Genomic DNA, 18,241 nt, shown 5'->3' with positions numbered 1-18,241 from the left:
TTTAAACTTTTCAACTGCAGTTTATTTCTCGCCTCCAGTGCTTTCAGAAATACATTTCTCTGAACTTTTTCAGTAATAACAGAGAGTTTTTGTCCGAGCGCGATGTTGGTCCGGTATTAACTACAGGAGCTGACGGCTGTTCGTGATGCGTTCAGGTGCATCATGTAAAAGCCTTGACATTTTAAAGAGCTGCGGCGCTCGTAAAGTAGCGATGTTACAAGCTAAATATGATTAAAATATGACTGATAGTCATGAGCGAACTGGAACACGCATGCGCAGTACAGAAGTTTCGGCAGTGCGGCGCCCACACAGTTCGGCCAGGGTGGTTGGCACAGCCGAAACTTGTGATGTCTTCGGCCAGAGGGAGCTGGCCGAAGGAAATGACGTCATTTTGTTCGGCAGGACCCCGCACTTCCGAACTTTCGTCTTGTTCTTATGGAGTATGAAGAGGCCTTAAGTGTAATAAAAACAAACGCAGAAGCCAAGCGCTTGAGCACGGTACTCAGGCTGCTGAGCATAGATGTGGTTCTTGAACACGCCGAGATGCTTTTACAAAAAAAAAAAAAAAAAATAGCACTTTGAGTGAAGAAAAGAATGTGAGGTATGGCATAAATGGTGGGTACGCTACAAAAACCATCCAAAGATATGCCAGAGGAGCAGTAAAATGTAAACACAGGTCAGGGAATGCACATGATATGTCCTCTTTCAAAAGAACTGAGAAATGTATTGGTTGTCTTGACGAGACAAGAACAAAGTTTATTTCGGGCCGGGACATTTCACGCTTCACCAGAAGGGCAGGAACTCCTGAGAAGATCTCACACGGCCCCAAGGCAGCATTTTCAACATCAACTACCCACTTCAAATGTCTGACCGACTGCAGAGTAGTCGTCGGACAGCACGTGTGGAGAACAAGCAGCAACATGTCCCAATCGAGCACCGTGAAAAAGGAACGACGTCCTTGACTGCATGGTCAACGTCCCCAGAAGGCTTGGAAAGACATGCACACAACACGTGTATGAGTGCGATTGAACAAACTCTTACCTCTGTGACCTCCATGACTTTGATAGCTGCCAGTTGACCTGTCTTGACATGGCGACCCTGGTGGAAAAAGAGGTGGAGCTAATTAGGACCACGGACATAATTTTCAAGGAAACATATCAGCTAAATACTGCGTGTCCCAGGCCACAGTACTAAATCCTAGTTCACATTTCTGAACTCGCTCTGTTAATTCTCGTCACGTGTTCATATTTCATCATGGCAAACGTTTAAGCTTTAGATCTCTCAACTATCTTCTGGCTTTACATTGTCTGGAAAAAGAATGGATAATTGTTGAGATTATCTCGGACAAAACTCAAACACCTTTGATGTTTTTATTCACAGCGATCCACAAACCAGTGGAAAAATCTCAGCAGGGTTTTTTGTGACAGGAAACACGAGTGACGCCAACTTCCAGGTCAAGATACAAAAATGGAAAATGGAAAGGGAAGAGGTGTAGAATGGAAACTATACCTGAATAAACCAGATAATGGGGGGTAAAAAAGCACCCAACTATATGTCCAATATAATAAAACCAGCCTGCTTCATTTGCTGGAAACGTATCTTTTCTGGGGCCATAATGAAACCATGTAAATTTTGAACATTGTGATAGTGCTGAGTGGAGGACTTAACTACACCCTGAAATTTAGGAGTAAGAGTACAAAAACCTTATTATGGAATTAAACCTTTACCATATATCGTAAACTTTGCATTATCTGGATATCGACATGGGAAATGGACGTATCACAAAAGACTGAAGTAATGAAAGACAAGAGAAAGACCAGTTATTAGGATGAACAAATCCCAAAGCACAAGGACGTTAAGATAAGCTGCTTCAGTGTTTGTATTTATTGTAAATCGTATCTGTACTGTAAGGCTCAATGTTGGCCCCAGTTGTAATTAACAGCAGCACCAACAGGTTGGTGGTGAAAGTGCTTCCTCGCCCTTTTTGTAACCCTCACTTGAGGCCTTACATCATTCTCTGAGGTGAATGCTGGGATTGTGAAATATTTCTCAGTACTCGCAGACATGGATATGTCCACATAACTTAATCTTCTGAGAGGCGCAGTCAGAGAGAACAAGACATGACACGAGATGAAAGCGAGAAAACTGTGAGAGAGAAAGAGGACCTGCGCTGTAAAGCGCAGTCAGGTGAAAAGAAGAAAATTCAAAACCTTGTCATGAGTCAGAAAGCTGACAAGGTACTAGAGTAGCCGTTCTGTTAGACTTTAGGCTGTGAACTACGACAGGACTTTGTGTGTGGATAAAACAGACCAGAGGGTATGACAACTCCAACTACACTCAATCAGCCACCTAATATTCTGGTTGGAACAGAAAGACTGCGGCCGAGATGGAAAGAGAAATAAAACGTATCTGCTCTTTTCACAGCTGCATTAGTCACAGGTTGTTAAGTCTAATGTCTCAATCAGTCATTTACACGAGAAATAAGTTGAGGAAACGCAAAACTGAAACCCAAGCCCGTGTTGGTTGTTTTCACATCACTTCTTCCACAGTGAGTCTGTTCCCCTCTGTCATCCTGTGCGCCAGTAAATCAAACTAAACTTGCCTGAAAAGCCAGAAATGCACTAAGGCTCATCACGCAGTAGAGTCCCCCCCCCCCCCCCCCCCCCCCCTTTTCCCCAAACAAGCAATTATTTCACTTTTATAAGGTCACTTACTACAAATGCCCTCCCACTGTAGCTGTGACGTGAAGATTGTTATCCTGCGACTCCAGTGTATTTTGGCTTATGTCCCAGGAAGAGAGGCTTTGACAGGATGTGCTAACAAACAAATGGGATGTTTAAGAAAGATATCGAATATCAAAATACACAATTTATTTTCCAACCTGATTTCTGTGGAAAATGGAAGCAGAAGTTTGACCTATTCTGAGATAAAAAGCTGTGAAAGGTCTGAACTCAGCCTGTTGTTCTTATGTGGTGCCCCATAAATGGAATCACAAAGCCCAGGGGTCATAACGAATGTAATAAAAGCTCTGCTCAAAGAGAGTGGAGCGCATGTTTATGTCAATCCGTAGGAGACAAAGCTTGGGACTTCTGTAAATGTTCAGGCCGTAAAACTAACTGTTTTTATGTTCAAGAAACCGACAACAATTAATTGGGTAATAACAAGAAGACGTTGGTTTTAATGTCACATATGTCGGAACTAATAGATGTGGTCCGATTTAAAACTGCATTAAGTAGGTTCAAAAGTGAGAAATAACCTACAATAAATGTTTTATGACAGTGACCCCAGTTATAATCGGATAGTAAAGTTTAACTTAAAAGAAATTGTATTGTCTAACCCTAACTGTTTTAAAAACTGGAAAACTTTTGACAAGTTCCAGCATGAAAAAAGACATTATATGGCAATATGTTTATATTTAGTACCACAAAGTTTTTAATAATGGTGGGGTTTTTAACCATTTAAAATTATACTTTAGGATGGAACAATGGGGATAATTGTTGGATGGCAACTATATGTAAGATTCTGTGAAAATTATTTAATCTAAAATAAAAGTAAATATAGAAGTTTAACTCTACACTACTTTTGAGTTTTCTGTTTTTCTTCATTCATATGCTGATCATAAAAACAGCCTGTGGCAAAATACTGATGCTGGTGTCAAGTTACAAGTACTATCTGGAGGCAGGCTCAGTACTATTAAAAGACAAGCCACTCAGCCAATTAAAAAAAAAAAAGGGGGTTTTGAAAAATCACAACCTAAAGCAATGTGTTCCAGACAGACATAAAGTATTTTCTCTGTTATTGTAGTCTGTCCAGATTACACTTGAACCAATATCGTTTAATATAAATCTTTTGAAATATGACTCCTGGGCACACACTATGGCTTTATTTTGTAAACAATATGCTTAAAGGATCACCGTCTTAGAAAAAAAAGAAAGTGATAAATATGCCTGTTTCGCATAATTAGTAAGACAGCTGGACTCTACAGTGTGAGAAGATTAGTGGGAAATAGTCAATCTTGGCAGTTGCCCACTTGAGCCGATTATGTGAGCGATGCCAGCAGTAAACATGAGAGCATTTGATATGATATCCTCAACCCAGGGGAAGATGATTTGATTGAAGATTATGGATTAAACGGGTGGAAATGTTTATGTCCTAAAACCGAAGAGGCAGAAAAAGTCCTGTGGGAGGTGAGACGCTCCGACCTGCTTCACAGTGACGGTTATTGGCGATACACCAGCAGCCATGAAAAACTAGCTGATGTTTCTCTGATCTACATCAAACTTTTGTAATGACTGTGAAATACAGCTCACTGACCCCCCCCCCCCCCCCCCCCCCCCCCCCCGCCCTCCTCCTCACTGCTGCCTGGATTTTATCCCAGACGAGGGAACATTGTCTTTGTGATTGCATGAAATTGCGGCGTTCGAGCAGCCACTGGCCTGGCTGTGATAAATAAGGAAATGGCCTTCCTGTCCCCTCAGACTTGGCTGTGTTCGCTCGCCGCCGCCACGGCTAACTAATGCGAAGATTTCTACTCTCAACGGAGCTGCTTATTAAAACTGTAGCACACACACACACACACACACACACACACGTTTGTCCACTATGACTACATCTTACCCCCACCAAAAAATCACATAAAAGCCTGTCGGGTCCAGTTTGTCTTTGGTCCCCGCAACATGGGCTGGACCCCACAACGATAGATAAACAAGAACAGACGAATATAAAACAGACCTAAAGGGCTTTCTCGACTCTACTGGAATTGATAGCAGAATACTTGTGCACTTTATGATGCTAAAGTTCAATAAATCATACAAATTTGGATTTAAAGGGATAAAAATCAAACACAGATAAATTCAGACACAAATGCGCTATCTGTTACTGTCTCACACACACACACACACACACGCACGCACGCACGCATGCCTGCACGCACGCACACACACAGAATGATGGAAGATCACGCAGAGTACGTCAGTGGAAAGGTCACGATAATATATTCCTCCATATGCTAATTGGATTCAAGAGAGACATTTGTATTGCAGTCAGCGCAGGCTCGAGTGAAAAATTACAGTTTCACTGACTCTTTGTGCTCGTCTAACTTTTTGTACCTCTTAAGAGGACGATGTTTTCGAGACTTTTGGAGAGAGGACATGTTTTACATAGACATTCAGAGTTTGGGATTCACGTTGAATCTGAATGGAGGCGAGGTGTGGTGGATAATTAATGGTGGCAGTATAGGTTAGGGCAGTGGCAGCGTGTAGCCTCTAATGCAGTCCCCTCACCCCTGGAAGTCCTGCGTCAAAAATTCTATGTGCCGTGAAGTAGTTCACCGCCATAACGCTACGGGACGTAGAAGAGTTGGTCACAAAACCACGTGAAGCTTGTTGGTCGTGTTCGCTTCCTGCACGATGGTGTACAAAGTGAAATGGACGGCATTGCAACCAGAATCTTTTTTTTTTTTGCCCTGCCCCTGGGTGGGGTGAGCTGTTCACCCTTGAATTTAACAGCACTTCACATTTACGACACCATCATGTGGATTACATGTGGAGTTTCTCAACTCGTCCCATGACGTAGCAGAGTGGGCCAATCACAGCCTTCGTGGTTTGCGTAGCTTCCTCTTGCGTCCTGTGCTGCGGTGAATGTGTAAATAGAGGCTGTTGGAGGAGCGTGTAGCATCGACGCATGGGGCTGTGCCGAGGTGCTTGGCTGCAACACATGGCCTCAGCGTATCATTTGCGTACGGAGTGTAAATTAGGCTTACCGGTGTCGGGGTGGTGCTTTGTAGGGATTTAGCTGGAGAAATCTCCGGGTCAGGGGAAGTATTTTTACTGTGACCGTTCTGTTTTTAGTTTTGAGAATATATCTCCTGATAGAGAAACATGGGCAGGTTGAAGCACACGTTTACTGAAGGTGCAATTGAGACAAATGTATTATAAAATGAGATTTAGCGTGAAAACAATGACGTGCAGACAAGATATAAAGAACAGTTGCAGACTATATATAAAGACCTAAATCCTAATTACCATATTTTACAGACGAGAAGTCGCACTTTTTTCATAGTTTGTATCCTAGAACTTATAGTCAGGAGCGAATTATATATCAAAATATATAACATGAATAACACAGGTGGTATTATAGTGAGCAGCCTGTCCTGTTCTGTCCGGGATGCATATAGCGCTTTAATGTCTTTTCCACCAAGATGTTCGAGTATGAAGACAAACAGTCCAACTGACGATGAAGTTGGATTGTTGTTACGGTGACCCCAACTATTAAACTACCAAGTCCCAGTAGTATATGGAACTGGGAGCCACGACACTCTGGAGGCAAAAATAGGCAATTGCATGTAAGAATTTAGTATTGTTAAAGTTTTAATAGGAGACAAACGTCTCACTTTGTTCGCCTTCACTCGACTCAAGAGATTCAGCTGTCTGTGTGAATAAAAAGCTGCCTGGTAAATAAACAATGGTCACCAAAAGATCTCAGCTTTCTAAAATAAAAAGCTACAAACTTGAAATGTTGTATATGTGTGTGTTTGAGTCGACCAAGCTAAGCGGGCTGCTGAATTGCATTGTGGGAGTTGTGGATCTGTCTTTCAGTGTCACCTCAGAGCACTTTCTTAGTCGCTGGCGTTGTAAGTAAAACATTGAGTTACGGCTGCGAGCATTGTGACTGTTGCACTTCCTCATATTCTTGTGACTCTGCTCTCTCTGCGCGTAATCAGCTCAAACTCTCATGGGGGGCCTGCTTTCCTCCTCTCTCACCAGTTTACATCTGCCTCTCTCTCTTTTCCTTCCTCCCCCCCTCCTCCCTGCCCGTCTCTCTCTCTGCCTTTCACCTCTGCCTTCCTTCCTTCCTCACTTTCCTCTCCTTTCTTCCCTTTGTCTCTCTCTAAATTCCTTTCTGTTTTAACTTCTAACGTCGCATCTCCACACAAAGTCGGACCGTTAGTTCCTCTGTATCGCGACACGGTAATTACCTTTAAGCGAAAGAGATTGTGCTTTGAAAACAACTTGCAGAATGTCGAAAATCAGGTGCTGATTTGGCCACAAAGCGCTTTTACTGTGCTGCTAATGAAACTGTCGACCTTTTGTTGAAACACAGACTTGCGGTCAGTCTAAATTCACATTTGACCTCTTTAAAAAAAAAAAAAAAATGGGTCAGCAGATCTGAGCATGAGTAAGTTAAGAGTGATGATGTGTGGACAACAGAAAGGGAAGTGACGCTCCTGAAAGCAGAAAGGTTTGAGGAAGTGTGAGTGATTGACTCTGGGACCGGCGTTAAAGCTGCTTGAGGCTTCCCGTGTGTGGTGCCACCGAAGTGTGCAGACACGCTGAAGCAAATCTGAGCAGCACACTTCCAAAGTTTAGCACACTTCAAAAAGCACTCGTAATCTTGGTTTGACACCGACAAATCAGAGAGGAACAAGTTTCACTTTAATTGCACGGCGAGATAATTTTAGCCATGATAACATGTTTAAATGTTCTTCTCAATTACATAGTAAAATGTTTAGTCTTTTATCTGCAGAGATCTCTTTAATGTCACCAAGTGAAATGTGCTGCATCAGCAATGATCAAATCTTTAGATCACACACACACACACACACACACACACACACACACACACACACACACACACACACACACACACACACACACACACACACACACACACACACACACACACACACACACACACACACACACACAAAGATGACTCTATAGCTGTGGCTTCCAGAAAAGGGAAGTTCCTTTTGCAAACATGGAAACGCCCTGTGTGTGTGTGTGTGTGTGTGTGTGTGTGTGTGTGTGTGTGTGTGTGTGTGTGTGTGTGTGTGTGTGTGTGTGTGTGTGTGTGTGTGTGTGTGTGGTGTGTGTGTGTGTAGCGTGACTAAGAGAGGCATGTGTGTGTATGAGGACTGTCCATTAGAGCATCTCATTAGCTTCATGTTCAAATTTAACAGCTTTAAATTACTACCCTGTGTCAGACACGCTGCCATTACGCAGCTCATAACTATCTAACTCCAAAGGAACTACTTCTCTCAATAGTTTGCAAGAAAGTTTTCAGAAGCGCGAGACAAAATTCCAACTATTTAAACAATGACATAAACCCTGAGAAAATTCTTGTTTTCCCACATATGGATTCCTTTGTCCTGAGGCCACGACACTACTGGAGATCACATCTGTATATGTGTCTGGAAACTCACACAAGTCCACCAAATGACTCCAGATGAAAGGGGTTTTCTGGGCTTTTTTTTTAGCTTGGTTAAGATGCACAGTTACACTTGTTTGGATCACTTCTCCGCCGGGGGTTGGTTTTCGAGGCGCTCTGAAACATTACCTGGACTTGAACTGCAATGGGCTCGTGCTCAGAGTCTCACTTCTCGTCCGTCTTGCTACCACGGTACTGCTCCTGTAGCCTGCCAAGAACTACACGGGTGGAGTCTGCAGTGCCGAATGTCACAAACTAGTCAGACACAAGTTTCATTATGGCCAAAAAAGAAGAAACTGTTATGAGATTCTATGGAAATGGGTCACGTTTTCGCTTTCCCAAATCCTCATTCACTCGCAGTCAACAGTGATGACACTGTGTTCTGCAGATTCTTGTGAACACATCGTACAAATGGTGGCTTTCTCTCTTTTTTTTTTTTTATCTGTTATATCCCTTAGTTTCTCTAATTCGAGCAGGTCTTCAGATGCGGTGAGACTCCCCAGTTCCTGGGGGCAACCTTGGATGAAAAGACCCGATTGTGTTGCGTTTGCTCTGGTCTCTTCTGACGGCGTCTGTTTCAGCGTGTCCGAGGTCCCGTCAGCTGGCCGGGAGGCTGTTCCACTGGATTACAATAAAGATGAGGATAACAGGCCTCCGAGCGTCCGCTCACACTGACGCTGGTGGTTTGACCAACGTGTTATTGGGTTACTGACTAGCGACGGGTGCAATAAAACAGGTTAGCCCAGAATGCCGTGCGGCGTGAGTCACGGCTTCAATCAACTCCTGATGTTAGGCGCAGGTCAACTGTGTAAGGCCTTCAGTTTAGAGGGAAACTAATTGGTGACAAGGCCTTGAATTATTAAACATTTCATCAAATCACACGCAAAGGCAGCCACAGAAACAAACATGCAAACACTCCCATAGCAACTCCTCTGAGCTCGTCATCTTCAAACGTTCTGGTGGTAAAATTCCATGTTGGGAATGAAGTATTAATGAAAAACACGCTGTTACGCCACTTCCGTCGCAAGTAATGGATTACTCATACGCTATTTATTGTTAGCATTAGCAAGAGCAGTTGTCTTAACAGCTACTAGATACTCTAAACTCCTCTTCACAAGAGGAAGAGCATCCCATTAATCCTTATTCACTAACTCAGGGCCTGTTTACACGACAATGTTTTCAAGTGAAAACCGAAAACTTTCGTAGCGACAACAACGGTGCTCCGAGCCACTCAAAAGTGAACTTTTTGAAAAGGGCTCCCAAGGTGTAACTTTTTGAAAACGCTGATTCTGTGCATGCGCACCATGGCCGTCATAAATACTTCTTCTGCACATGCTCGGTAGATGGACAATAACAAGAATGGTGGCCTCCAGAGTGTCATGACTCCCAGTTCATATTCTCCTGGGACTTGGTAGTTTTACAGTTGAGAGTTTCAAAAAACAAGCAACAGCAACAACTTTAAGCGTTTCTGTTGTTTCCGTGTAAACGGAACAAAAACAAAAGGTGCAAAAATAATGCATTTTGACTTGAAATGTGTAAACACAATGCCTCAATCTTCCTGATAGCAACATGACCTGAGAGACTGTCGGGATGTTAGCATTAGCATGTAGCAGTAGCTTTAATGCGTTAGCGGCCTTGCATGTTAGTAGTTAATCTGAGCTCCCACATATTTCAAGATCTTGTTTTAATTTTTTTTTTTATACCTGTTTTATTGCAGCAGGCGCTATCCCCAGAGAGGAATTAGCCCATCGGTAGCAGCACCAACCACTGCGCCACCGTGCGGCCTACTGTATATGAGCTGTGGAAACTTGTGTCCCTGGAGTGTGTGCAGTGGCTGATTAACTCAAAAGAACCACAATAACACACGTGTACCACCATTTTATATCCATCTAACTACTGAGACTTTAGATAAACTTCCTGAGCGAATCAGTACATATTGCAAAGAAAGTAAATAGGCTCTAACCTGAACAACACTGGTCATCGCAAACCTGCCTCATGTTTTCTAATTACATGCCGAGTATAAGTGTGACCCTTTTGCCTAAAGTTGTACTAAATTAGTATTTGTGTTGGTCTCTTATCAGTATAAGGCAGGTTTCAGGCCTAAGCCAGCTGCCGGTGGGTTTCCTCTTCATTTTGCACTGCTACACCCTTGAAATGCAGCGTGACAACACTTATAAATAAACAGAGGAAAAGCCCAGATGCTTTGTCAGCAACTCGTCTGCTAACGTCAATCCGCAAGTGAGTGTTTTTGGAAGGGGCTCCGTCTGTGTGTGTGTGTGTGTGTGTGTGTGTGTGTGTGTGTGTGTGTGTGTGTGTGTGTGTGTGTGTGTGTGTGTGTGTGTGCGCGCAGTACAGCTTATTGTTCTATAGACCCTGTTCCTGTCCTGGTTTCCCATGATGGGCCTCGCTCAGCTCGCAATCTTAGAAAGTGTTTGTTAAGTATACGTGGATAAACAAACCTTCGCAGTCACCACTGAAGACTGACTGATGGCGGCTTGCATTGCTGGCAAGAAACGTCATGAGCCAGAATGGTAATTGCTTGTGAATCTGATCCAAACGTGGCAATAATTCCAAAAAAGGTTGGGACAGTATGGAAAATATTAACTAAAACACGTCATGCTTGAGTATCATGCCATTTCATGCAAATATTGGCTCACTTTGAATTTGACAGCAGCAACACATCTCCAAAAAGTTGGTAAAGGGTCATATTTGCCATCTGGTTTGGACTGCAGGCAGCACCTGGGCTCGTCTACTGTGCAGCCAAGCTGTTGTGATAAACACAGTACGGTGATCCAACACTGCACCGCTAAATATACATGGGCTTCTCTGAAATGTTGATGCAATGCCTTTCGCTTATCAGATGAGCTCAGGATAACCCCCACACTTCAGGTTTTTGCACAAAGTATCGGTATTGAATCATTATGGTATCGGTATTACTGATACAATACAGATGTGATACTATCACATCTGAATTGTATCAGTAATGAGTGGGCGTTGTATTGGCAACGAATTAGTATCAGATTGGTATCCTTTCAATATTGTATTGGTTTTGAATTGGTATCGCGTATGGGTATCATACAGGCATTGACGATACCAGCTGTGGCTTCACTTGGTCTCTGAATGGAAAAGAGTTCTGTGGTGTCACACATTACAAATGCTCCTAAGAAAAAGAGGCGTCCATCCATCCATCCATCCATCCATCCATCCATCCATCCATCCATCCATCCATCCATCCATCCATCCATCCATCCTGTTTAGGGTAGCAGGGGAGAGGCAGCCATTCGAGTTTTAAATGGTATTTGAATCACCCATTGATAAGTCCATCCAAACCAATACACAGGAGGAAGCTTTGTCCCAATGTCAAAAAAACAGATAAACTCTCAGATTAAACATGTGGTGGTCTGTTTATCATACCACTATGAATCACTGGAATTATTCATTTAAGTCATCCTGTATCAAACTACTTCCTGTTCATTCCATATTTGGTTATTTCCGCCTGCTGAAGCATCAATGAGTCTGAGTCACGCAATGAAATTTGTGATTTTTACCCCTTGTGTACAACCATCCTGTGTAACCGCCGACACTGTCCTCACTGTCCTCACTGTCCTGCGCATCTCTTGCAACATTTCCTCTTTCAGGAAATCAAGTAGCACACACCCATTTTCAGTCATAAACCTCCTTCACACCCACACACACCCACACCCACACCCACACACACACACACACACACACACACACACACACACACACACACACACACACACACACACACACACACACACACACTCTGCCGTCAGTTCAATCTCTCAAGATGAACCAAAACTGTTAGATGCTAGAGTACATTAGTATGACACACTGATTTAAGTATTGGACATTATTACTGAGTCACTGTAGCGTTGAGAGTCCCCAGCTAGCTCAGTTGGTAGAGCATGAGACTCTGAATCTCAAGGTAGTGGGTTCATGTCCCGCGCCGGACGCCACCTTCCTGTGGGCTCACCACCCGCAGGAAAGCTTTTTAATGGGTGCAATGTGATCTGGGTGACAGTGCTCAGACTGCCACTCCCGCCACCCGAAAACGGATAAGCGGGAGAAAATGGATGGATGCAGCGTTGAGTCCGTCCTCACAGTGTCATTGACTGTTAGTCTGAGACATTGTATTTCCTGTTCCACCTCAACATCTGAACCCTCTGCGTGTTTGGACATAAAATATGCTGGAGTGAGTTCTAGTGTTATTGTACTCAAGACTGGTTTGGAGAACACAATTTCAAAGTCTTGCCTTGACTTATGGCCCATTAAAGTCTTGCTCTTGGGATGCTCTGGCCTTGGTCTTCACTTGGTCACAGCCCCTTAACATCTTGGTCTTGTCTTGGTCAAGGGAAGTTCTGGTCTTCATCGGGGGCTTTTCCACCAAAAAGAACCAGGTGCTAGTTCAGGGCCAGGGATGGATTTAGCACCAGTTCTTTGTATTTCCACCAGCAAAGCCCCTGCCTATCAGGGGCTAAACGGGTTCTAAGCCGGCCCAAAATCGTTGCTGGGCCGAAGCGAGGCCAGAGCGGGATCTGACACGTCATGAGCTGGGGGCGGAGTTATCACGACCTACGAGGCGGAAGAGACGCTGTACCGGCATTTTGAAATCTACAGCGACTCTCGCCAAAGTACGGAGCCCCAGAGTGACTATTGAGAAAAAAAAATAAGGCGTGGGAACAAGCTAATAAGTCATTCCATCAAGTTAATAGTGCGAGAGAATGAGATCATTTAACCCGCGATCGTTGAGGCAGTGGCTATAATTGATCGGTTGTGCTGCAGAGCTCCCGCACTGTCACACAAAGTCAGCTGCATGGAAAATATAATTCAGAAGCACTTTTCCATTGTTTTTTTCACACTTTTCATTGTAACTAACTTCACCTCCATGGCTAGTATCGCGTTATGACCGCAGGCTGAGGTCTGCACGCAGGCGGCATTGCGCTCGCTATGAGACGCCCCACTATTTTCTACCCTATAGAACTTCTTTATATTGAAGCGACACTTTCGGTTCATCAGCAACTACAAACCAAACTACATCCAACTGTAAATGAAAACTTGGATTTTTTTTTGCCATAAAATGAGCCTTTTTATGGCGCTTCATGTGACAGAGAACTTTAATCAGTGTGTGTTTACGTAGGTTGCCACGTACAATGTTTTGGAGTGACGCAATGACGAGGCTCTCACTTGGTACCATTGACAATGGAAAAACAACCGATACTTTGGTGGTGAGCATTTAAAAACTGGCAACAGTGCCGGCCCTGAACTAGCACCTGGTTCTTTTTGGTGGAAAAGCCCTAATCATGATTTAGTCTTGGCCCCTTAAAGTCTTGGTCTTGTCTTGGTCTCAGGTTAGGTGGTCTTGACTACAACCCTAATGGTTTCTCACACCAAATTGTGCTACACGGTGAACATTGAATTTGACAAAGTGCTATAGAGGATGGATGAATGGATGGATGTTAGTTTTCAGTAATAAATGTATCACATGGCAACAATAAGTCATTGTAGTGTCTAGTATTATGAGATTTTACTTAATACCATTCATGTAACTACACGGTTGTGTACTAAAAGGCAATAGTAAGCCACTATGGTTTCAAGTCTCCTCAGAGAGTGGAATTTAGCCTGTGTTGTACTTCCTGAATCCACCCACATGCATCAGAGCCCATCGTTTCTCCTTCTCCAACTGGACTAAGGACAGACTGGATGCTAGAGTGACTCACTTCACCATCTTGTGGTACAGATAAGTATTGCAGGACTGGACGCAATCAGACCGAACAATTACACATCAACAACTTTTAAACTCTGATATTGTGTTAATAGATTTCTTTGATTGGAGCCCATAACACATAGTATAATGCAGATGTTCAAATTATTTAGCCTATTTCAAGCCATAAAACATGATTTTTGACCATTTATGATACATTGTGCTTCAGGATCTCCTGAATAAATGCTGTGACTCCCCTTAAAACTGCACAATCTAATATAATCCAGCTCAGTAATTGTCATAAATGATAAACTGGATAAAAATTGTAATACCCTGCCTTCTAATCCAAGTTTTTTCAATGTTGGCTAACTAGGCTCCCAGTGAGAGATTTCCCCATACAGCAGATCGGGCCTACAGGTCATGCTCTTTTGCCTTGTTTCAAGCTGTAGCACTTCCTCACTGATACATGTAACTGCTTCATGACCCACTAACATCCTGCAGCTGAACGTCTCGTGTTGTGCTCAACATACGGTCTCAATTTAGTATTATTTATAATTGTACTAATACATACAGTCTTTTGATCATGTACTAACAGTCCCAGCTTTGTATTCTCTTTTTAGCCCTTCCACCTTTTCCTTTAAGGCTTCACCTGATTTGAGTATTAAAATCAAATAAACTCAACGTGGCCAGTCACTCACACAGTCACTCATTCACCCTGCAGGTACGTCTGTTTTCTTGAAAAGCGAAACTGAGGTGGAGCAGCACACAGTTTGGGGTAATAGCATCTCAACACATCCAGCTGTGCACGCCTAAACGGGGCTAAACACATCTCTGAGCAAACCACAAACCACACACGGACACACGGACACATACAGATATTGCGATAGGGAAGTGGGCTCCACCCAGGCCCTTTAGAAGATGCTGCAGATGCGAGCGTGTGCTGCAACAGCTACAGGATATTTCAAGTCCTTTCCCTTATTAACTAACTGGAAGAAGTTTTAGTGAAGCTTTGCCAGAAGTGATGTGTCAGAAACAGCGTGTGTGCTTGTCTCATGGCTGCTGCTGCTGCTGCTGCTGCTGCTGCTGCAGGCCTATGGGGTGCAGCATTTATAGTCTTAGCCTTGCACCATTTAAACGATGATTACATGGAACAATCAAACTTAAATGTATTCGTTTGCGCCGTCCCTGCTAACAACTGAAGGTGAAGAATACAAAATACATGGTGACTGGCACTGGCTGTTGAAAGGAACATCCCAGTATGCATTTATTAAGATATAAGTGTGATAGCTGTAAGATATATGTACTGGCACAGCAAATTTAGAAGCTTATAAGTAACTACCACTATTTATCTAATAACACTGATAACAAAAGTATGTTTTCATGAAAAAAAAAAAAGTGTCAACAGCAACCATGCTTCACTGGATCTGTCATTTAAATGTGTTTACTGGCCATTCTAGTCGCTATAGTGATCATCCACGTATGCAGATCTAATATTTCATCCATTTAATAAATCATTTTACCATGCTGCGTCTGGATAAACAATGCAATACTACCTGGCGAGGCAAATGTGGTGCAGCAACACTGAAGCTATCAATCAATCTACTGATTGCAGTTTGTGGTTTGTGTTGATTGGTTGGTTGATTAGGAAAGAGGGAGGGCTCACATAAAGCTGGTACCTTTGTACCCCAACCTGTAATTCGGGAGGAATATAAAAACTGCAGACTTGGTGCCTACCTTGTACACTTGACCATACGTTCCATTCCCGACCGGTTCAACCTTCTCAAAGATGCCCGCTGGATCCTGCAGTGGAAAACAACAAAACATTATAAATACCAAAAAAAAAAAAAAAAAGGGCATTCTCATTCCTGAATTCCTGATCCCACATGATTTAGATGTTTCCCTGCGTTGATAAATCTCAATGTGGCCTTTATCAGGGTCCTGCAGAGTATGTAGACAACTAATTCATTTAAATCGGGAATGTTGGAGAAACATCCAAAATATGCTGGGAACCTCGGGGGAATTTTGATATTTTAACATACATGACGTACAACCACATGCAGATCCATACTCGGAAAATATATGAAAACTGACATATAGTTAAACTTGAATTGGTTGGCTGGTTGGTTGATTGGTTGGTTGGGTGATTGTTCTGTTTGTCGATCAGGTAGTTGGTTGATTGGTTGGTTTGTCGGTCGGTCAGGGGGTTTGTCGGTCAGGTGATTGGTTGGTTGACTGGCTGGCTGGCTGGCTGCGCTAATACTAGAATACACCGGTTGGTTTAAGTTTTTGTTCCACTGAGAAGGGTTAGAAGACACGGCAGAGTCAAGACCTACTTTTATTTTTCTTTAGATGGTTTCTTTGATTTGAGTCGCATGAATGACGATACTGTTCAATATCAATGTTTGGAGGGAGGCCGCGGGATAATAGTGAAATCCCTTTGATCTAATTGCACTAAAATGTCTCTGGTGGTACTTTGATTTATTTCATGAGATTCCTAAACTTGATTTGATGTTTTAAAAAGTTCCCAAGAAAGAGCAGTCTAATAAAACGGGTGTGAGAGCATTAAAAAAGTTCCAAAATATACTTCTGAATGAATACAAACACGAGTTTTTTTTCGGTGTCGATTTCAATCACATGTGCAATTCGACAATAGATTTGCAATCGGTTTGACTTCTCTTCGACTTTTTCTCTGGAAGAAATTGCCGAGGATGGATCACCACTACCGCCAACTGGCGGCTGAAAGAGGAACCCCTTTTATTCTTCCACAAGAGTCGCGGCCGGTTTTTCTCGGGTTGCACAAGCGATGGTATTGTTGGACGCTTCGTGTTGGTGTTGGATGTTGGAGGGAGACGGTGGGAAAAAAAAAAAGGCACATACTCGATGCGTACGGCGGTATTTTTCATTTTTGAATCAGCCCAAGCGAAATCGCACAGGGGCCTGGTACTTTGGGACTCCACTGCCAAACCTGATCCGTCTCTGATCCAAAACCTTGACGTGGTGCGGCGAGGCGCTGTTGTTTTCACAGCTGAGCCGACGGCAGCAGATAAACCCAACGTTTCAGAGGAAAGTCACAATGCAACAGGTTCACGCCAAGCTAAACTTTTGGCAGTCGGGTCGACATGGCTCATTGCTGGAGGGGTGAGATGGGGAGGAACAATGAGGAGTTATCCTTGGATGGGGACTGAGGAAGTGGGACGTCTGTTGGGTAGGAGCTGCAGAACAGAGTGACTATGTCCTTGATTTTCTTTAAAAAAAAAAAAAAGCAGGACACAGCCTCAGTGACATTGCTTGTCAGGCGTCCTGAAACACTGATTGGGAATCCGACTGCAGTTCGTGTCGTTTCTTCTTCAGTCAAAACAAAGTGATTCCACAAGTTGGGACCACTTGTTGCTTTGTTTCCGACCCCTTCAAAGTCCACAACCCTGAGCAAACACACAGCCTGGAAACTCAAGCACACACACACTCTCTGTCCCACACTGTCAACACCGACAAGACTGACAACAACACGGAGTTTAGTTTAAAAAAAATAAAAAAAAGGAGCAGAATCTGGAAGTACCCGCTAAGTTCTGCAGCAACACCCACCACATCCTCCACTGTTTACTCTGAGGGGTTGGCTTTTTTTTTTTTTTCTTCTTCTTCTTCTTTTAAAAAAAGTGAAAATGTGTGACTTCTCACCCTGAGAGCAGCCAGGTCGATGCTGTCCAGACTCCGGGTGGTGTTTTCTCTCGACATCGCTGCGGCTGGCTGTTTGTGGAGCGGACATGGACATTGACGGTCCTGCTGTCTGTCCCCGCTGAAACCTCTAAACTAACGGGCTTCTCCTCCCGTCGGCTCCATTCCGAACTTCCACAGGCGCTGTCAGGTTATCCGACAGCGAGCCCGCACCACTTCCGGTTTGGACTTTCACAATAACGCACCGGACGTTTTTAACACTGTTTTATAAGAACATTTAGCCCAAACACGCAAACATTTAACCCGTAGTTTACATCTAAATATCATTGTATTTTTATTTTACCAAGTTTACAGTTCATCTTGAATCGCTTGCAGGACTAATTTTTTTCAATATGTACGTTTATTCACAAAATTGTTTCTTGTCATTTCCGGTTAGAAGGACATTGTGTCTCAGTTTGACACTTTTTCTTGAAAAGTCTTCATTTACCAAATGACTGGGGGAAAGTTGTTGTGTGTGTGTGTGTGTGTGTGTGTGTGTGTGTGTGTGTGTGTGTGTGTGTGTGTGTGTGTGTGTGTGTGTGTGTGAGAGAGAGAGAGAGAGCGAGAGAGAGAGAGACTTTTATAGATAGATAGATA

At 43.3% G+C, this 18,241-nt stretch overlaps 1 protein-coding gene across 1 annotated transcript in view; it reads right to left on the bottom strand.

Annotated features, from left to right (window-relative positions):
• LOC308111217 (mitogen-activated protein kinase kinase kinase kinase 4-like) overlaps positions 1 to 17,793 on the bottom strand; it is a 63,865-nt gene extending 46,072 nt beyond the window's left edge. The window contains exons 1-3 of the mRNA XM_080466035.1: positions 17,609 to 17,793; positions 15,668 to 15,733; positions 1,042 to 1,098 (exon numbers count right to left, since the gene is read on the bottom strand). Of these exons, the coding sequence (XP_080322161.1) occupies positions 1,042 to 1,098; positions 15,668 to 15,733; positions 17,609 to 17,665 (180 nt within the window). The 5' untranslated portion in view covers positions 17,666 to 17,793. The remainder of the gene's footprint in view (positions 1 to 1,041; positions 1,099 to 15,667; positions 15,734 to 17,608) is intronic.
• Between the last annotated feature and the right edge of the window lie 448 nt (positions 17,794 to 18,241).

The sequence above is a fragment of the Lipophrys pholis genome, assembly GCF_963383615.2.
Source record: "Lipophrys pholis genome assembly, chromosome: 6".
NCBI lineage: Eukaryota > Metazoa > Chordata > Actinopteri > Blenniiformes > Blenniidae > Lipophrys > Lipophrys pholis.
The sequence above is the reverse complement of the archived record's forward strand: the minus strand, read 5'-3'. Positions and strand labels throughout refer to the sequence as shown.